This window comes from Lissotriton vulgaris, chromosome 10 (assembly GCF_964263255.1).
Source record: "Lissotriton vulgaris chromosome 10, aLisVul1.2, whole genome shotgun sequence".
Taxonomy (NCBI): Eukaryota; Metazoa; Chordata; class Amphibia; order Caudata; family Salamandridae; genus Lissotriton; species Lissotriton vulgaris.
This window is the reverse complement of record NC_141698.1, coordinates 1,011,512,888-1,011,534,777: the sequence shown is the minus strand read 5'-3', so window position 1 is coordinate 1,011,534,777 and position 21,890 is coordinate 1,011,512,888. Positions and strand designations below refer to the sequence as shown.

The window sequence follows — 21,890 nt, the reverse complement described above, 5'->3', positions numbered from 1 at the left end:
GCCTGTGACCCTGACGCACCTGCTCTGGCACTGCCCGAAGCTAGAGCGATACTGGAAGGTGGTCCTTGATGATCTAGATGACGCTTTTCACATCACATTCCCAAGGGGCTCCTGAACATGTGCTGCTAGGACTCCCGCATGCAAAAGCGTTTCCCTTGCGCTCTATGAGGGGTAAGCAGATCGCTCTGGCCTCGTTAGCGGCGCGCTTAGTTATCCTGGAGCAATGGTGATCAACTGATCATCCTGCCCCGAGGGACTAAATTCAACGGCTGTGGCATCTATTGGCGATGGAAAGACTCCCTTTGTGCATGGATGGCAGGGGAGAGGATTATGCGGAGCTGTGGGAGCCATTCATTCATCTCCTGTCTCGAGATCTGCGCGAGGTAACATGTCCGAAGTACCTGCAGATCCTACAACTTATCCCGTTGGCGCCTCAGGGTTCAGTCCAATAGATTTAGAGGCGCTGGGTTGTGCTGGGGGGGGCGGGTATGACTTAGTGCGTGCAGGAGGGGTAGGCGAGACTGATGCGGAGGAGGGTGGTGGGAGGGGGGGTGGGGTGGGTCTGTTTTGCTTGTTGTTCCTGTTTCTATTTTTAATCGCAGTACAATGCTAAAAGTGCTGGCTGTTCCTCCTGGAATTGCATGCGCGCTCACCGGGTTGCCCTCCGGGGTGTAGACCCAAAGGCTGTGTTAAATACTACTGGATCTTGCTCTGCCGGCCAGCTGAGCTGTGTTATGTGATGTTATACTGCTCAATATGCAAAATGATGGATTCCAAGAAGGATGCAATGAAGGCCAACAGTACTTTCACAGTACTCGATGAGGCTGTTTTTGAGGGAGATTTGAATTCTATGTCAGGACCAGAGGCACTGATTATTCTTTCTTTACTCTTCATTTTCAGCAGCCAATCAGATTAAACTTTTTTAAAACACAACATTTCCCATGATCACTATTACAATCACTTTGTGGTAGTGTGAGCGAGCAGTTAGGCTTATCCAGAGGGTGTGTTAACCATTTATTAAATTCACTTAACCAAGGACTGATAAACACACTCAGAGACAGAATCCAGACCAATTAGGCAACTATAAGAAATATATACTTAGGTTTTAGTCTTAGAACTAAGCAGGACTTTGTACAGGTAAGTCAGAAACACTTGCAAATGCAAGACTGTTCAAGGAAATGCAATTGTGGTTGAATTTACAGATGTTACAGGTTTGTATTACTTTGAAATGCTTTTTAAATTACACAACAATTACTTTCAGATTACTTTTTGTGCTGGGGTGGTATGCCTAGATACCACACCGTATGTTCATGCAATAACAGTAAGTATGACTTTTTATACTTAGCAATTGAGTTCAATGTTCTCCATACATTTACAGTTCCACACAGAAAATATTTTAGGCCCAAAATCTTATAACAGGAGTTCCTATTGGAGAAAATTGGTTATCGGTTTTGAAGGGAAGTATTGGACTTACAAGGGTGAGTTTTAGGGGTTGGGACCAAGGTTCTGCAAGATCTAGGAGGGCACTCAAGTTGCACCACCAGCTGCACTGGGGCAGACAGGTGCAGATTGAAGGGGACAATTTTATCCAATGGGGCTAAGGGGGCCTTCGCTTAGGGACTGCTGACAATCAGGCCACTTGGGTGTAGGACCAAAGCTCCTAGGGTTAAGGTCAGCAACCAGTCCAGAAGCTGCACTACAAGCAGCCCGTGTTTAAGTTGGACATCGGGAACCCTATGCTTTCAAAAGGAGACCTTCGGTTTCTGAAAGATGCTTCAGGCTCGGGCAGGGAGGCTTCCTGAAGGCACCCAATGGCTGGAGAGGTATGGTGGAATCATGGGGGATGCCTGGACACCGTTGGTTGTACCACTCAAAGGCTGTGGGGCGTCAGGTGCAGGGGTGTCTTCTGGTGTCAGGTTTTCTTACCAGCTCCGGTCGCAGTCGGGGGACATTTCTGGTTGAGGCTGCAGGCATCGTCTTCAGAGGTTCAAACCTAAAAATTGCGCTGTAGAATTGTCCTTCCCCCCACCCAAATGGGTTCATCAGTTGCATCTTTTTAGTGGAAATAATGGAGGCTGGTCTGACTGGTTGTTAAATCTGAGACATTTCAATGGTTTGATAGTCTACCGACAGTTCAAGATAGAGGTAATCTATATCTTAAGAGATATCAGGAAGGATGCGGGATGGTCCAGTTACATTTAAAAGACCCCTACCTAACCGTCCCAATTTTTCTTCCTCATTGACGCTTTTTTCAGTTCCTCTGGCAAGGCCATTATTACAAGATACAAGACCTCCATTTTGGTCTCTCCTCCATCCCTTGGGGTTTCACGAAGATCATGAGACCTGTCGTGGAGTCCATGCAAGCCTGAGGTGTTACTCTGATCATCTATCTAGGCAACAAGATTATCATGGCCCAGTGTCTTCATTTGGGCCTAACCAATTCAGAGAAGATGATTCTCCTCCTTCAAGATCTGTGTTCCATCATTAATGCTCAGAAATGGATCCAGATTCCCTTCCAACGACTGGAGTTCCTGGGTTTTCAAGTAGATTCCCTTCTGTCCCATCTAGTCCTTCCACCCCAAAAGTACAGGACATCAAGAAAGAATGGAGGTCCACGTTGAGCAAGAAGACTGTATCCTTGAGGTTGACAGATCTTATAATACGACTATTGGTCTCATCGATCCATGCCATATTCCCAGGTCCCCTTCACTATCGCACCCTTCAACGGCTCAAAATTCAACACCTCCACAAGGGTCTCAGTTACTCGGTACAGATTGTTATATCGAGGAAGCCTAGACGGAAAGGTCTTAATGGATAGACTACATGGAATCCTGGAATGGCAGAGCAATATCTGGATCGACTCCAGACATGATAAATCGAGTCCGATGCCAGCCGGTGGGGTTGGGCTCATTGTGGTCAAATCTCCACAGGGGGTCTTTGGTCCATAGAAAACTGGATCATTCACCACGTTAAATGCTTATAAATCCTAGCGGGTTCTTTTGCGATTCGGAGCCTCTCTCCGGAGAAGCCAGAGTGTTGCATACTTCTTCATATGGACAATATCTCTGCAGTACGGTTTGTGAACAAGTTGGGTGGGTGAAATCTTCCCTACATGCGGAGATAAGATCCAATATTAAATATCAGCTGTGGTGGAGTATCTTCTAGGCCAGCGCAGTACGATTACAGATTTACATGCTTCACCGACATTGGGGGCCATGCTTGGTGGACCTTTTCGCATCTCACCTCAACTCCCAACTTTTTTCAGTTGGCGTCCAGATCTTAATGCCCGAGCTACTGATGTGTTTCTTCAGGACTGTTCCCTCTTCCTGGGTCACACCTTCCCTAGTTCATGATTCTTCCCAGGGTTTTGGCACAGTTGAAAAGCCAGAGGGCAGAGCTGATCTTAGTGACTTCACTTTGGAGAGCGCAAGAGTGGTTTCCAGTGGTCTGGAGCTGGTCAGTGCCTGCCCGATTCTGAAAACTTTCTGTTGGAACCTCCTTCTGGATCCAGTGGGCCTTCCACAGCCACCGATTCTGTCGGAACAAGAGGCTACTGCTTTCTTTCCGTCATGCCTGGTCCTTGAGAACAGACAAGAGATATGCGTCAGCATGGAGACGAGGTGTAATTAGTGCTTTGAATAGAGTGCAGATCCAATTGGAGCGGATTGTAGTTTGGTTGTACATTTTCTGTCCTCCCTGGCATCCTCAAGCATGGCTTGTCAATCGGTAAACAATTTTTGGTCAGCTATTTCAGTGGGTAATTCACCAATTGAGGGTAAGCCAGATGGCAAACACCCTGTGGTGTGTTAGTTGTGGAGAGGTATTCATATGGCGAAACATCCTCAGCCTAAATATTCTGATTAATGGGATTTTAACGTAGTCCTGGGATTTTTGTGATCTTGGCCAGACAATAAATATCTTTCAAGGAAACAATTATCAACCAAATTGACAATGCTCCAATTTCATGTAAGCGAGTGTGTGATTTGCAAGCTTTGGATCAGGGGGGAAAGGGGGAGTTTTTTTCTCCTGAGGTCGTTACTTTTCCTATTAGACGGACTAAATGTAATTCCAGGTCATGTCTTATCCAGCTTTTCTGGACAATTCCAAACTTTGCGGAGTGCAACGTCTGAAGGCTTATGGGGTGAGTACCACTGAATTTCGAACTGATATGAGAGGTCACCTGTTGATTGCTTTGCAAAACTCTTTTCATCCAGTAGCATCTGCCACTCTTTGGGGGGGGGGAGGGGGTGACAGGGGGGGGTTTTAATGGTGTAGTAATTTCTTGGGTCCAAAATCTTCAGGTCGGGCTCCAGTTAGGGCCAGTTGTGTTTTTTCCAATTGGTTGATGATCCTTTCGTTATAGGGACTTGGGCTGTTTAACTGTTTTCTCTACATTGGAGCAAAGAAAAAGGAAGCTGTATTGCTGTTGAAAGGATATATAGGGATGTGGCTCTATGGTTAAACATTTTACTGTAATAGTGGTCATGGAAAATGAAGTGTATTAAAAAATGTAATCTGATTGGCTGCTGAAAATAAAAAGAGAAAAGAAAGAGAAGCGTAATCCTCACCTCTATGTCTTTAATAGAATTAAAAATTCTTGTCGCGAACGCTAGAAATCTTTTTCTATCTTTGACAGAACAGAAACTGCTCCAAAGGGTAAACTGTTTTATGAGATCAAATGTGTCAATCGTTCACCAAGCCTTCTCCTCACAGACTTCATCCTGCTTTGGACCGTTGCCAATGTTGTTTTATCAAAGTAAATGAAAGGTTTAACTGGTGAAGTAGCTAAACAGTCTGATGGATTACGTATGCCATCTTTTTTTATGCAGAGACAGTCACCCAAATACAGAACTAAAGGGGATTCTGTTATGCTAAAATTAAAGGAAACAATCAGCAGCAAATTTGCGAATACTTGCAAGAGAGCTTTTAGCACAAATGGAAGGTCTCAAAATTGATGGCTACTTCCCCTTCCTGTAAACAGCTGGAATTCACATTGTGTTCTGTGTACCGCAATTCAAAGGACACACACCCTAAAGACCTGTGGAAGACCACATTACCCCCACCCTGATGGAATGTCATTTTCTCCTCATGCCGGCCATATCATCTTCAAAAAAAGGTGCATCATCTACAAAGCCATCACAAACTGCACTCTTTCCTGTTTGGTTGACAAGCTCATAACCATAGGTAGCTTTCAGCATACGTGCAGCAAGCATATCATTAGGCGTGAGACAAAGAAGTGTAAAAACAGAAAAAACAAAGCATCCCTGAATCCACCATTATTGCCCCAATCACAGGGAAGTATTGATGGAAATATTATTTAGGCAAAGGCACCTATTTAAAGAACACTATAACAACGAAGTAACAATCTACCACCACTCTCTCAACCGAGCTGCAGCTTAAACTACTGATTGACTGTATCTGCTTTCGACTATGCACAGCGCTCTGATGCCTTTGACTAGTTTCACGCTGTGCAAATAGTATACACATACAAGTAGAGTGCCACTGTAGTGTTCATGGATAGGGCAATAATTTGGACGTATTCTATAGAGAATCAAACATATCATTGTTTTTTACTGAGATGCCTTAGCTTGAGTGAAATGTTTAATTTCAATACGCATCGAGTATTTTGTCCTAAAAAATAATTTGTGTACTTTCTTTCAATCATCCTTATTAATAGCATTTCCATCAAGTAGTACAACTTAAAGTTTAACTTATGTAATATCAATCTTTGAGGAGATGTGGTTGTATATTTGTGAATTAAATTAAGGATATGACTAAAAAAGGTGTAAACAGTAACCCTTTGTCACTTCAATGTTGAGGGCAAGTAAGTGAAGGATGACATTAACTCTTTACTCAATTACAACTCCCTGTGTTCATTATTCAATACATAAAGAGCCAAAGTACACCCTTGTGATATAAGGCAAATTTCCAAAGTCTGACAGTAAATACCTGCAGAAAGTAAGACATTGGCAACAGATACAGCATTGGTACTCCTCTAATGATTTCCAAGATACATAGGAAAGAGCATTATAAAGATTGTTAAACATTCTTACCTCATAGGCTTTTAAAAAGAAATCTGTGTTCTCTGCTGATTTAATAAATTTCACTAAAAACGGTTCTTTTTCACCTTTGGACATTCTTGTACTGAGAAAACAAAACACCAAAAGAAAATGATTAGACACCCATAGTTTATTCTGCAATGTAAATAGCAAGAGAAGACAATTAGACTACATAAGGATTGGCGTTAATAAATATCAACAAGGGCAAACAATCTGAAATTGATTATGCCTGTTTTAAACATTAACACAATAAGACAGATAACACACTTCAATGCAAGAGTCACTACATATCTACACACTCCCTCTTTGAGCCTCTCAAATTGGTGGCATGAAGAGACATAGATTAATTCAGTCTTGTTGCATAGTTCAAAATGCCTACAACACAGATGGCTCTGCGGCTCCTTTTCAGAAAGTCACATAAGGTGTTCTTCTATGGGTAGGCATGACGTACACTTGGAAATTCAGGAGTAAAACAAGTCACACCCACCTACAGAAAAATATTTGTGAATAGTGCCCAATGTTTTCAGTTTTCCATTGTCTTTTTACAAATCATCGTTTTTAAATGCTTTCGACCAATTGGTGCACAAAAGGTGCAGGTTAGCTAGGAAGTCACAGGGCTCATATGGATCACTCAACCTGCAATTCAGGCACTGTAGACCTCTCAACCTATCCACCCTAGGCATTCCACATACAAATAGAAATCAATGCTACATTCACAAAAAATGCCCCATAAGCTTACCATGGCAGTTATTCTTAGGTTTTTTTCAGCTGAGACCAAACATACTGTATGCAACTCACAATATATGAAAACATATACAACGTAATTCAAAATGCCCTTTTACAATATGGTTTAGGTAATTTTTTACCTATGGCCCTGTGTGTGTCTGGAATTAGTACAGTTTTATGTTCGTTGAATTTAATTACCTAATTTTTAGGTTCAGTTTCTGGAAAGGAATCCAGTGGTGACAGCAAACTGCAATAAACTACTCCTTTATACTACAAATCCTGCTTTTTTAGGTCGAGCCTAAACAGCGCTTAAGTTCTGCTTAGGAGTGACCTCTTGGAATCACTCAGGACTTTTTGGGAAACTTGTGCATGTGCTGCACTGTTTTCAATGAGCACTCGTTTACCATGCGGGAGCGAGCAGCTGCGCCATTGGTTTGCCATCTGTTTGGTTTCCTATTTCAAAGGCTTTGTGTTCACGTTGTGGCCGCGTGTCCGGGCACTGTTTTCTGTACAGGAGAGGGTCTCTTGGAATTCCAGAGGCTAGCAGTGGCGCCGTGCGGATATTAAGCAGTCAGGAGACTTCCTCCTGACCACTAGATGGCAGCAGTACACTGCCCATCACTATTTGGTTTTTGAAACCATTCTTTAACATGTGCCCTGTGTTCCTACTAATCAGTCAGCAAACATTATGCAAAGCCCCCATAAGTAATAAAATGTGACCGAGTCCAATCTCTGTTCCGATGCCGTAGCGTTCGATACTGTTAGCATACACGTTAGAATTTAGGATTCGCCGGACTCCTCCCTGCTGACAGAAAGCGTCTACCGGTACTCACTAATTCACCCCGAACGCCAGCACAAGGCACCGCTGTAAAAGGAGGAAACTTGCAAAAAAACTGAATATGAATGTCACCTTGAAGTAGAATTAAGCGGCAGAATGTTGATGCTCAGCCACATTCCAGTCGCCAGCTGCATTACTTCCAGGCCCAGGCCTCCCACGGAGAGTCGGCGAGAAATTCACCTCGCTGTGACTCTTCTCGGAAGTAGCACCATAAATAAAAGTGTTATTTCAGAGAAGCGTGGCACGGCCAAAGGGTTCACTGCCGGACGGTGGCGCCAAGAATCTGGCGGAAACTGAAGGCGGCCAGAGCACAGTTTGCAAGCCTGCAAGCCTCCGTCACACATATTATGTGGGGGGAGACAAAACTGGCCGCCTGTTGGCCAGCAAACTGAAAGCTAAAACAGTCCGCTCAAAGATTCCCCTCATTCACGAGGAGGGTGGGGAGGAGGTTAAGGAGGAAGATCATATAGCAGAGGCCTTTAGGGCCTTCTATGCCAAACTCTACACGGCAGACCCGGACGTGGATCACGGAAACAGGACTGAGTACCTGGAGACCGCAGACGTTACGGCCATAAATGAGGCTAGCGCTCAAGCATTGGAAGCCCCGATACGCCTAGAAGAGGTAATATCGGCGATAGCAAGGCTTAAACCGCTAAAAGCGCCCGGGCCAGACGGCTTCTCCCCCGGTCTCTACAAAACGTTCTGCCCTGTACTGGCACCGGTTTTGACGAAATTATTTAACTCCTTTCAAGGTCCGGGCTCGATCCCAAGGGAGATGCTGGAGGCCGACATTATTGTTTTGCCGAAACCAGGTAAAGACCCAACTAAGTGTGCGGCATACAGGCCAATTTCACTCCTTAACGTGGACCTGAAGTTGTTCACCTGGATCTTGGCGGCCCCTGCTTACCGGGAGTAATAGAACCGGATCAAGCGGGCTTTGTACCCACCAGGCAGGGCGCGGACAACACTAAACGCCTGATGCACATCATAGATAAGGCACACTTCAACGCCTCTGACGCAGCTTTATTGTCAGTTGACGCTGAAAAAGCGTTCGACAGGGTAGATTGGCAATACATGAATAACACCCTGGCGAGATTTGGCCTAGGTGGCCAGCTGCTATGAGTCTCCCCAGGCAACGGTCAAAGTCAACGGGACTAGCTCCAAATCATTCGACATTCAGCGGGGCACACGGCAGGGCTGCCCACTATCCCCTCTACTGTTCGCCCTCTATATCGAGCCGTTCGCCCAGCACGTTCGGAATAATAGAAATATCTCGGGCGTCAAGTTCGGAGGGGAGGAGCAGACCATTAGTCTCTATGCAGACGACATCTTGGTGGCGGTGGACAACCCCAGGGTGTCTATTCCGGCATTCCTGACTGAGATGGAACGGTTCGGGCGGTCTCTGGCTTTAAGATGAATGTGGGTAAATCCGTCACTCTCCCCTTGGGCAATAACACCCGCCAGGCCCACAGAGGAACACTCCACGTAGGGGGATTGGCCGTGCACACTACAATGCCTTACCTGGGTATTGAGCTAACTCCCTCCACAGCCCAGACGGTTGAACTCAACTACTCCAAACTCCTGACACGCATACAGGGAGACATATCGAGATGGCGGCAACAACCGCTCTCATGGCTGGGCCGCGTTGCCGCCGTCAAGATGACTCTGCTGCCGAAGGTGCTCTACCTGTTTCAGACCATTCTGGTCACCCCTCCCCCCCCCCCTTGGGCATGCTTATAAAAATTGCAGGATACTATACTACGGTTCACCTGGACAAACAAACGCCCTAGACTTCGACGCGATCTGGTCACTAGAACGACAGAGGAGGGGGGGTTAGGCGTACCTGACCTGAAGCGCTATTTTCAAGCAGCACAGATGAGATATCTCCTGGAATGGTCCCGGACACTCTCAGAAAAGCGTTGGCTTTTTCAAGACAGAGCAATGGCGGGTATGCCGCTGTGGAGGGTCCCCTTCCTGTCACGGGCGGACAGACCAGCCTATCTTAAGAAGTCGCCCATCACTAAAACGCTTCTCCAGGTGTGGGACGCAACAGCGGCCTCGAAGGGTCTAACATCCTTTCCGTCACCAATGACACCCCTGCTAGATAACCCGGCATTTCCCCCTGGGACGGTCCCCGGCTCCTTTCCCCAGTGGCGGCAAATAGAACACTGTTCCACAGGACACTTATTCGATTTGAAAGGCTTCAAGACGTTAGATACAATGAAGGAGCAGTATGGACTTGACAAGCCACACCGCTTCCAGTACTTTCAGCTAAGGCACTGGCTCACACATAAGGACGTAGAACCTCTAGTAGGCCGGGCCCTCACCTCGTTTGAGAAATGGCTCCTCACTAAACCAAACGACACAAAGCCCATCTCAGAACTATATAAACTACTAGCCCCCGCCCCGCCGACAACGAGATCAGCGGGTCAGAAGAGGTGGGAGAAGGAATTAGGACGGACACTTTCCGACAGAGAGTGGCAGGACATATATTACCGGGCACACCACACTGCTAGAAACACAGCCAGCAAAGAATCGGCGGTGAAAGTGGCCTATTACTGGCATCTGACACCAGAACGACTACACCAAGGTAACCCACGGCGAGACCCAACATGTTGGAGGGGGTGCGGACAAAAGGGGACCATGATACACATACTAGGGGAATGCGCGGAAGTGCAGGAATACTGGGAGGGAGTACTCAAGGAAATAGATACACATTTTGAGACGGAACTTCCCCGCTTCCCGGCATATACAATCCTCGGCCTTCCCAACAAACTCATGTTCCCACTCAAATCCGTCAGGGGAAAACAGATTGGACTGGCACTTGGAGCTGCAACACAACACATCCTTTCTTTATGGGGCACGTCAAAGAAACCCACAAATACGGGGTGGCTGCACCGACTATGGTACATAATGGGGATGGAAAGGATTCAAGCATCACTCACACAAACATCTGACACATTCAAGGAAATATGGCACCCACTACTCACCCTGCTTACCCAAGAATTCACGGAGCTCACATGCCCTAAATACCTAAGGGTTCTCAGACTCTCGGACGAATTCCACAACAGGACGAGTGAGGAGACACATTAGGCCTAGCCGAGGCCCCCTCAGACTCTGGCTAATTTGAACACACCGAGGGGATGGGGGTGGGCCAGGGGGAAGGATAAGGAGGTTCTAGCTCGCAATAATTATCCGGGTTCCCCGTACACACGCTTACATTGACGCGCGACAGCCGTCCCCGGAGCCCGGACTCTGGGGTATCCGAGCCGCTACAAGAGGGGGATGTAATGTGAAGTCATATTGAATTGCATATTGTACTGCATTGCTTGGTTGAACCCAATAAAAACAAATTTGATCCAAAAAGAAAATGTAGGTGAAAGCCCGTCAAATATTAGGATTATGGAAGAAAAACTCTAAAAGTCTCCCGGAAAACTTTTTTGAATTTAAATTGTGGTCGCAAAATTGTCCTAAGACCATAAATGTCACAACTTTGACAACAGAATTTAAACTTTTTATAGCTGTAGTTTATACCTTTCCAATTGCACATAACATGAGTTTATGTTCAATCTATTGTGCTTGTGAACATGTCACATAAAAGCTGAAATTCTAGGGTCCACAGGCTAGAAATTCAGAGATTTGTGAATTACAGTTGCATTCATTAAAACCCCAAAATGTACTCAATGAGATTCTTAACTCCCCATCGCATGCTGGCTATGTGCGAGGATCATCTGCACTGTGGAAGATCCACAGCCCAAGGCATCTGAAGTCCCGGGTCCCAGGAGGGGGGCCCGGGTGAAGACCAGCGCTGCGGAGGAGACACGGAACACGCCGAAAGAGCCCGGTGAGTGGTGGGGGGGTATTGTACGTTCGTGTGTCTGTGTGTGTGTTCGAGTGTGTCTGTGCTTGTGTCTGTCTGTGTGCGCGTGGGTCTGTTTAAGGGGGGGTGCGTGTGTGTATGCAGTGTGTGTGTGTGTGTCTGTGTATGCGTGTGGCTGTGTATGTGCGCATGCGTGAGTGTGGCTGTGTGAGTGTTTGCGCACGGGAATGAGGGGCACGGCGCCGTGCGCGCTCACGAGGTAAAATCTCCGTCAGGAGAAGCGCGTGTCAGTCTGCTGTCCACATTCCCCCCAGAGTGAGAACATAAGTTGTCGAGCCCTAGACAGCAAAAGCTTCGCTTTTGCTTTCGTCTAGGCTCGACCTAAAAACAAGTCCCGTAAAAGTGATCTGTTGAAGGATAGAAACCAACCAAACAATCAAAGAGATGGTAAAGAAGCTATGTTCCCGGGGATGGACAAACACAAGATGAACAAACTGGGACAAGGAATGCCATTGAAGAAAAAAGCAAATTATAGTGATGACATCCGTGCTTTGGAAGATTTAACCAGGTTCAGACGTGTCATCAAAACTTTTCTTTTTAATAAAATTAACTGACTCTGCTGCATTTTGTGATGTTGTGTTTACCTTTCTTGGCGCCAGGACGCCCCTTTGCTGGGGCAGCTGTGCGCGGTACAAAAACCATTAACATAACATAACATAACAAAAAAGCCAACCCATAGTAAGCCACGGGTGGGCTGTAAGCCCCCACAAGGTTCTTGGTAAGCCCATTATAAGTCTTCTGCAACCAGGCAACTTGTGCTGATTAGTAGGCCCAACCTAAGAAAAAAGATGGGGCACAAGAAAAGAGTGATAAAGACCAGAATGTAAGACATGGAACACAGTGAACAAGAGCATATTAAGTTAAACATAGACAAGATGGTACACTTGAAACCTGTACACATCAATGTGCGCATGACTCTTGTTTTACACTATCTTAGTCACAAGTGCACGTTCTGAATGCTGGACTCTCTACCTTGAAATGTCATTCTTTACTCCTAATGAAAATGGAAGCCGTCTAGGTGTAAACTAGAAAAAACAGGGGTCTTTGGGATCTAAGATAAGAATTAGCCTTGCATTGAAGGAGGAGGACCGTAGGCTTTCCTGACTCGTGCACATCTGTCTTTGGGAGCCTTCAGAAGCTTGGGGTGCAAACCCCTGCTCAAAATTAAGGCTTCCATTTGGGCTAGGAGTAGCTGCAGTTTGGATCTTTTAAAGATTGTATAGTTTCTGCTCCAGTTGCCAGCCTTGATTGCTCTTGTTATTTAGTGTTATGCAGATCTGTAGAGCGTACTAACGCCTGGGAGGGTATCCTGGTGCCTAGCAGGTTTGGGTCTAACCAAATTAAGGCCTAGTGACCTCGTGGGATTAATTGAAAAGCCAGGTCTTCAGCTTCTTGCCGAATTCAAGAAGTGAGGGGGAGGCCCTTATAAGAGGTTATTCCACGCTTTAGGAGCAATGCATGAGAAGGCTCTACCATCAGGGGCCGTAATATATATTGTGGCCCGGTGGCGCAACGGGCATATGCGCCCGCTTTGTGAGCCCCAGGGGCACAATGGTATCACAGAAGGGGCCGCAAACACTTGTGCATCCCCATCTGTAATACTGAAAGCGATGTTGCTCTTGTAGTGCCAGCGCTATCATGTTAAGGCGTTCCCTCATTTGCATGGGAGCCTGGCCCCATGCAAATGAGGGAATCATTTTGACTCTTTGCCTACGCCATACAATGGATGTGGGTGCAAACATGCGCCACAAAAGGTGATGCATTTTCAGTGCTCCTCCTAAATGTAGCCCTCTGGATGGAAGAAAAACGAACACCCCCTTCCCAGACACCCCTCTGCAGGCGGGTGCAGTCACTCAATGCACCCGCCTGCATGGGGCGCGCTCTCTCTCCCCTCTTCAAAGTGTAGGCAGCATGCCGCCTACACTGTGAAACACAGAGCAGCTTTGAAGCAGCACATTAAAGTAAAATACAGAACACCTGCCACAGGGCAGCACCAGTTAGTGGCTGCAACGGGGGGAAGCACATTCATTGTAATATGCCTCACTGTCCCTATTTTCACTAAGCACACCTTTCGATAGGCGCACCATGGCACAAACAGGGAAAGTGCGCCATATACATATAATGGCCCCAGTCTTGTTTTCTGATGGCATGGGATGTGTGCAAAGAGGAGTATGGATGAATGGAAGTGTCTGGAACATTTGTGAAAGCAGATACGATTGTTGGGGTATGCTGGGCCATTGTTATGTAGTGCCTTGAAAGCGTGGGTGAGGAGTTTGAATTGTGCTGGTTTGCATATGGGAAGTCTGTGAAGCTCCTTCAGCTGTGGTGTGTTCTAAGTTCAGCATTGGAAGTTGGGAGTGATTCTGGCTGCAGATTTCTAAATAAGCTGCGCCTTATGATTACTGATTTGCTGATCCCAGTACAAAGGGTGTTCCGGTAGTCAAACTTGCTTGTAACCAATGAATGTGTGACAGTTTTCCAGGTACTGATTGGGAGCCATTTAGAAATCTTCCTCAGCATCTTCTGCATATGAAATCATGAGGCAGTTACACTGTTGACTTGGTCGGCCATGTTGAGTTTGATATCAATGACGATCCTGAGGCTCTTGCCCTGGGTGGTGGGTGTGGGTGTGGGTTCTAGTTCTGTTGGCCACCTGGTGGAGTTCTATTGTGAAGTGCTCTTCCCAAAGATCAAAATGTTAGTCTTGTCGATGTTAACCTTTAGACAGTTGGTCTTCATGCAGTGGGCGATTTCAGTCATGCAGACACTGAACTTGATTCGGGTAATGGACGTCTCGCTCATGAGGGAGAGAATGAGTTATGTGTCATCGGTGCAGGAGAGGACGTTGAAGTTGTGAGTGGATGATGATGATGATGATGATGATGACGGTTAAAGGGATCATTTAAGCGTTGGAGAGTCAGGCTCAGGGAGGATCCTTGCAGAACTCCACAGATGAGGTCACAGGCGTCCGAGGTGTATGGTGTTAGGCTGACTGACTCTGCCCTTCCAGTAAGGGAGGCGCAGATCCATTGCAGTGCGTGTCCTACTCTACTTAGTTCTTCGTTCATGGGGTGTATGTGTTCAGCAGTGCCCTTGCTTTTATAAAGAAAGTGCAAGGCTATTGCTCATGCCACCAATTCTAATTCTTGCCTTTTTGGCAACCTTTTGCTCACAACACCATCCCTGCCTACAAATGCTACCATATGGATCTCCCTGCCTTCTTTTTTTAATGTATTTTGTAAACAGTTTTATTTAGCATTGTGATCACTCTGCCTTCTCTGATTACCCCCATCTTTTTGATGTACATACTCTGAGCATTCCACTCCCCGTATTGCTATATTGCTAAGCTGGTGATCGGTAGCTGCAGTCCTTATTAAAATTATAATTTGCTTGTCTTTCTCTCACATACCTTCACCCATTATGCTGCAAGGCACTGAAGCCTATGACCCGATCACAACAGTTCAGTGGTCATCGCGCATGGTATGAAAACACTTCCCCACATAGATTCAAAACAAAACCATTATTGGTCAAACTACACAGCCTATGGAGTGTAGCTTGCTATTCAGTACCCAGCAAAGAGGTTGGAATCTCTGTAAAATTGCTACTATACAATAAAATGTTGGCCAGTGCCACAGCTTTTAGTAGAATTGGGGTGTCTTTTACGAGGATCGGGTCCTTCCAATGCTTAGCATCAAGTAAAGAAACAGGTCTTTAGACAGGTTTATATTGGAATTTCTAGAGAAATAAGCAAGAAAATTCAGAAGGGAGGGATGTGTAACAATCGGTCAATATGCTTGTCAGTTTTATTTCAGTTAATTAAGTGTCCTGTCTGGGCAAAGATGTGAGATGACACTACCAACCACTTCGAACATAAACCCTTTACATACACCCCGAACATACACCCCGAAACACGGTGTAGCTCAATTTAAACCCATCTGGGGCAGAGACTGATTTACTATGCACAGCTCATCTGGAAATGCCATAATCTAACAAGCTTTCTTGTCAGCTATGATACTTTTTGACGGATGAAAAACAGTATATTTCACAATACTGCAATTAATGCTGCACCTCTCCTGATTCTAATATCAAGGTAACAATATTGAATTTACAGGCCTAAGCAGAATGGAAGGAGGCACAAGTTAAGTCATGGGCCTTGACAGCTGCCTAAAAATAGCTCAGTGGATTGATGTTCCTAAAGTGGAAAGTCGTAGGCAACTTGGCTATCAAATGTGCAAATAAGGCAAAAGACGCAGGTCACTTTGTAACATGTTAGCGTCCGGGTTAGGTTTTAAATTGTGGTATGTGTTCCTTATTAAATGTATTAGTATGTATGATCCACAATAAACGTGCTATTTAAGATGCAAAATATCTTGTTGCTTGCTGTGTCCATTCAATTAATGGCTCAGTATAGACCCAGAGTTAAATGGGCCCCACCTCTTATAAAGGATACTTATTTACATTTCTTAGTCCACGCTCCCTTTATAATTCCTCCACCTTTTGATAGCCCACTTAAAGCACTCAGAAGTATGACCCCCCATCCAGCATCTATAATTTTGTTTACCGTCATCAGGTAAAAGCCTTACAATACAAAATATAATTGTTAAGAGTCATCAATACAGAACATATATATGCATTTTACATCAATAAAATTAATAGTCATGCAAATAAAACCATCAATATATACAGTGGTCAACTCCCGTACTTGATGAATAGCCACACACTGCACAGAATAAGTTGCCACAATGCGGAGGGCTATTTACTCCTCCATCCTAGAACAGAATGTTAAAGTATCCACCATTAACCTAATGCCTTAAATCATAGACAATGGCTACTTTGTTAATTATTGTGCAGATTAGCAGAAAATGCATGATTGTCTCTTTCGCACTAAAGACGCAATCACAATAGTCACTTCCTTCTCAAAGCCTTCCTCGCATTCATGGTTAAATTTTATAAAGATCCAAGATAATAGAATTACAGCCTACAGATCATTGGATTACGAGGACTTTAACCATCTTTGGGCAAAAAAAGCAGATGGTGTAATTATTTCTTTCCCACCAAAAGTACAGTCAAAATATTAACTATCTTGATGAAGCCTTTCACACATAGCAATTATTTTTGCATCAATAAAAGTTAGCAACCCTACAATTAAACCTCCAGTATATTTGATCTGATCTATGGTCCATTCCAGTGCTTAACAAGTGGCCACACCACACATATGTTGGAAAACAGGGCTAAAGAGCAATTGATCATTGTACTAAAACATAGTTACCCCACCTTTTGAAATCCCACTTGAATCAATCAGGAGAATGACTCATACTGCTTACAAAAACATAGGGCAATATGGTAGTCGCACTTACAGAACCACAAATAGACCAGTAACACTGCACAAGAGCCAGTGAATGCAGGCTAATGCTGTTCTACTCCTAAGTGCTTTTCACATAACAGCTTGGCACAGATAATTAACCTGTGTCAAACTGGTCTGACATTTTCTGGATTATCACAGTTAAGTAATGGGTGATCACTTTAGTAACAATAGAGAGGCGAGGGGTAGTGTCAGGTGACAAAGGTGGTTACAAGTTAAAGACAGTAACATCCAGGAGCATTTTCATGGCCAATCTTGACGTTGCTGAGAAATGGTCATAAAACAGTGATACCAAGATGCTCATCCTACCGGATCTTTGTGCAGGTTGCCACACTGTCTCCCACCTCCATCATTATTGAAAGAATGCACAATGCTGGCATTCAAGGTTCCACACTTTGCTGGATTTGCTCCTTCCTGGCAGGAAATACCCAGTTGGTCAACCTGGCCCCATTCACCTCAGATGCATCAACCTCAATTGCGGAGTTCCACAAAGATCCTCACTCAACCACACTCTGTTGTACACCTACAAGGCCTCATTTGCCAGCATCATCCACGCCGAAGGGATCAACAACATATCCTATGCAGACGCCAACCAGCTTATACTCTCCCTCTTCGACAAGATGCCAAACACTCAGACTATCTCGTCTGCCTGCATGACCGAGGACACCAGATGGAAGAAAACCAACAGGCTCAACTCAACACAGAGAAGCCAGAAGTAATCTTCATCAAAGATACCTCGCTCTGGTACTCCATCTGATGGCCTGGTGAACTCGGACCCACAACCCTCCCGGCAACCCACGAAAGGATCCTCGGAATAGAATTCAACAATCAACTCACCATGGTCAGCTAAGTGAATTCAGTCTCTGTCTCCTGCTCCCACACACTTAAGATGCTCAAGATGATCTTAAAATGGCTCTCTACAAACAGTCAAAGAACCATAAACAAGCCTTTTCACCAGCAAACTAGACTACGGAACCACTCTATGCTGGTATCAACGTTCAACTGATCAGAAGACTCTAGACCATACAAAATAGGAGGTTAAGCTCAAACTCCCACTCCACACTCACAAATCACACTGCAGGTCAAAGAGCTCCACTGGGTTCCTTCCAATCGACAAGCGAGCACTTTTCAATCTCCTCATCCACACATACAAATCATTGCTGCCACGTACCTCAACAATTGCATAAACTTTTACAAACCTACCAGACACCTTCGCTCTGTTGGACTCCTACTCACACCCCAAACACCTCTTCATTAAGCCTGGAACGACCTGTTCTTGCACTGAAGAGCCTTCGTTTCAGTTCCTGAATTTCCTAAGAAACTTAAGACTTGCCTCTTCTCTTAGCTCTGTCGACCCATACAGCCCCTGCTTCAACACCAGGCTAAACTACGGGTCAGTTGTGCGCTAAACATAAAAACACATGTAAAATTAGGGGAACATACTAGGAGGTGCATTAGAGACTTGATACCAGTCAGTGGTATTTGCTAAGTGGACGCTGGGGAAGACTTCCATAATGTGGTTTTGTAAGCATTAAACATGACATTTCTCTAGCAGTAATTTTTCAGATGTCAAACAAAAGAGCCGCGTTTACATGTCATCTCTGTTAGCAAGCAGAGATTAGAAAAATAATTTCTCAATAAAAATGGAATACACCTCAGAAAATAACAGAGTGGCTTTTTTGAGCCGGAGATGCAGGAATGCAGACGAAGACTTTAACTACAGGTCACCGAATTTTGCACCCCCAGTTCCTCAGAACAAGACAGCTCTTTTGTACATGGCAGAATAGAATTGTTCAACACCTCGGCAGCCAAAAACGACCAGCGACACAGCCCTCTCAAATTCGGCTAAAGCTATCTATAATTTAAGCTCACCTCCCGTCTCCCTGCGGATGATTAAAATTCCAACTTTCTTGGACTTGCTTGCGCTTCCAAAAATACTTCAAAAATATCAGGACAGGGAGAGGGAGATTGAAAACCAATCAGAAACCTGGTGAATACCGAGTGACAAGCTTGGGGGGCGGTGTGCGCGGCAACTCCGCATCACGCTGCTATACAATTGGGTAGAAAAGAGAAGACCCGCCCATTGAAGGATTTGCCGGCTAACCCGGAAATGACTGCACCAGCCACCTTAGAAATACCCTTCAATTGTACGGAAATAATGCCTCAGCAGCAGGCGGGCCGCAGTCTATTTATTGTGCTATGATGCTACGATATTTTTTATGGCGCATTTATAAAGTGCGAACTCGACCCGAAGGTATTGGAGCGCTTAACATGAGCTCCTGTTACGTTAGACAATGACGATTCGTGTTGCTGTTGCCATCGATAATTGTTTATTTCGCAATGGTCGCTTCGTTTGTCCGCAGATGGTAACCCGGCTCAACATCTTGTGATCCTTGGCAAATCACTGAATCTCCCCGCGCCTAAAAAAGTATGAGACGTTGTGTAATGTAACTGATACTCATGTAATGCGCTCCAAAATCTTCGGGGTCGAGTTCGTCCTATATAAAACATGCCGGAAAAAACCTGCCGCAGTTCATAAGAGTGTAGGTGTCGGGGCTTTATGGTCCCAGACCCGACAGTAGTTATACCATCATTGGCAACGCCAATAGGACTCGCCTTTGGGAGCTACTGTCTTTGCCTATGGGCTTTAGACTTGCTGTACAGCCAGGGCTTTAAGTGGGATGAAAAAGGGGGAGGGGCTAAAGGGGCGTGGTCAGCGTAATTAAGGACGTGGCTTAACCCCTCCCACGCTCATGAAGGCCACGGTTCTTGTGTGCTCATGAGCGTGGGAGCAATGCTGTTTCTTTCATTGCTTCCAGATATGTGATGCAACAAGTAACAGCATAAATACAAGTCAGTACTATTGGCTTTGTCAATGGTTGTTAGTTGCACAAGTTAAATAAGCAGCAACTATGGTTTGTATATAATATTGAAAAAGCTTCCACTTAAAGCCCTGGTGATACCACAACGATGTTGTTGCTCCCGAGTTTCAAAAAGAGAAGGGAAATCCAAGAGAAAATGACTCTCTTAAAGGATTTTCCTTCCCTGTGGCTCACTGGTTAGAGGCGGCAGACCCAAGAGCAGAGGACGGCCCGGGACCAGGGTTCGATTCCCGGCCCGGCAGGTTTCTGGACCAGGGTCAGCGGACTCGATAATTCTCTCGCCTCGGTGCCCACTCTGATCAGCGATCACACTCGGCAACTCTGGGCATTAGCTTGCCTCATCTTCACTAACGGCCCCACCAGACCGCCGGGGATGCCTGGTCTCACCCTGGAGATACCCATTAAGGGACCATCTCTCAGGGAAGCCAGGAAGGGTTTCGCAGCGGTCGAAGCGCCTTGGGACCCTACGGGTAAGTAGTGCGCTATATAAATGCCTATACATACATTTACAACCAGGTGCGCAACGCCAATTGGGTTCAAAGGGCCTCGGCCCCCTTCCCCCCCCAGTCGTGTGTCAGCCAGGCTGAGACAGCTTCCCAGGCACACACATAGTTGCACCTGTGTACTTCACAGGTCTTTAAAAGACCATTTACTTGCTACAAGGCTTTGTTGTGTAACCCCTTCTAATTTATTTTATTTATTTATTTTGAGCGATTTTTAGAGCGCGCAAATACCCAAGGGTGTCTCGGCACTATAGTTGCAGAGCTCTCTAGTGGGAAGGAGAAGTTGAGATCAGAACAACCAAGTTTTGAGTTCTTAGAGCCCTTGCATCGCCACTCTGCATATTTCTGGCATGACATTGTGCCATAACTTTTCTACTATTGAGAAGTGAGCAGTGTGAGCACTGATGGAGCAGGGAAGAGACTAAAAGTTTTGTGTACCCCTTACAAAGTCAATCTCTCATAGCCATAACAATATTAACGGAATGAAGCATGCAAAATGATCAACAAAATGCACTTTTACATTTTGGAAACTAATGGCTATTTGCAAAAGTAATATATTAATAAATGTGAACGAGTCATACTAATATAGAGCTGTATTAATACATATGTTTAACCAAATAAAATGTATAAATGTGCTTTAAATAGTGAACATATATGTTGTGGCAAAAAAAAATACATTTGGTAAGTAAAATGATGCTATCTGTTTTGCTTATGCTAGGTAACAACTAACTGGGAATATTAGAATGGTGGGAGGTAAACAGAAGGGCTTTAATTCTAGATCTAATATTCTGTTATGTTTGTTTTCGCATTAGTTCTCATGAGGCCTACGTGGCCTGTCTGTCTCAGTCTGAGAGAAAAGTCTGAGAGAAATCAGTCTGAGAGAAAAGGCCTCCAAGCATGCGCGTTGGGAAAAACAGTGTGAATAGAATGGCCTGTACGCGAAGTGAACAATGTCAAGGTCAGCTTGGCCGAGGGCACGGAAGTGTGCCAAAGGATGCCTGCATCTAAAACCGTGTGAAAGGAACAGTGATGAAGAAAAGTATCAAATTGTGTTACAAAAGGAGGATGACAAGCACAAATTGGAGATGAATGTCATGAGAATATTTTGAAGATGACTTTGCTAAAATGCAAATTGGTTTGAACGAAGATTGAATGAGGTGAGCATCACCACCCCTCAAATGGACCAATCAGAATGAACTGTGGACCCTAAAAGTTTCAATTTTAATTAGATAGTTAGAGAAAAGGGGTATACAAGAGCTGTTCGAAAGGGTGTAAGTAAGTAAGTAAATGTTTATTGTTTAGTTAATTAAAACCATAACAATGTAAAAGCCTTATGTTTATGCAAAACAGATTCAAAATAGAATTAAACACTATATTCATTTCATTGCTGCATGCCACACATAAAATTACATTGTTAAAATTCAGTAGCCATAGGTTTGTCCATTTTCTTTGCCCAAATTCAGACCCTTTTAACAAAGCTTTGAACAGACTTTGAGGAATTCGATCAGTCTGCCATTCAGTTGTGGGTCTTATGGATTTAGGCACACAGTTATGGCTGCTCTACAAGACCTAATGCCTCTCACATTTAAGCTTTGTTTGAGGAGAATGGCTCGCTCATTGTAAAGTTTATTACATGTGCA

The 21,890-nt window shown here is 45.0% G+C and overlaps 1 protein-coding gene across 2 annotated transcripts in view; it reads right to left on the bottom strand.

Annotated features, from left to right (window-relative positions):
* TOPBP1 (DNA topoisomerase II binding protein 1) overlaps positions 1-18,831 on the bottom strand; it is a 289,247-nt gene extending 270,416 nt beyond the window's left edge. For both annotated transcript variants that reach the window (XM_086942059.1, XM_086942060.1), the window contains exons 1-2: positions 18,738-18,831; positions 6,054-6,144 (exon numbers count right to left, since the gene is read on the bottom strand). In XM_086942059.1, the coding sequence (XP_086798185.1) occupies positions 6,054-6,137 (84 nt within the window). In that variant the 5' untranslated portion in view covers positions 6,138-6,144; positions 18,738-18,831. The remainder of the gene's footprint in view (positions 1-6,053; positions 6,145-18,737) is intronic.
* Positions 18,832-21,890: the final 3,059 nt, after the last annotated feature.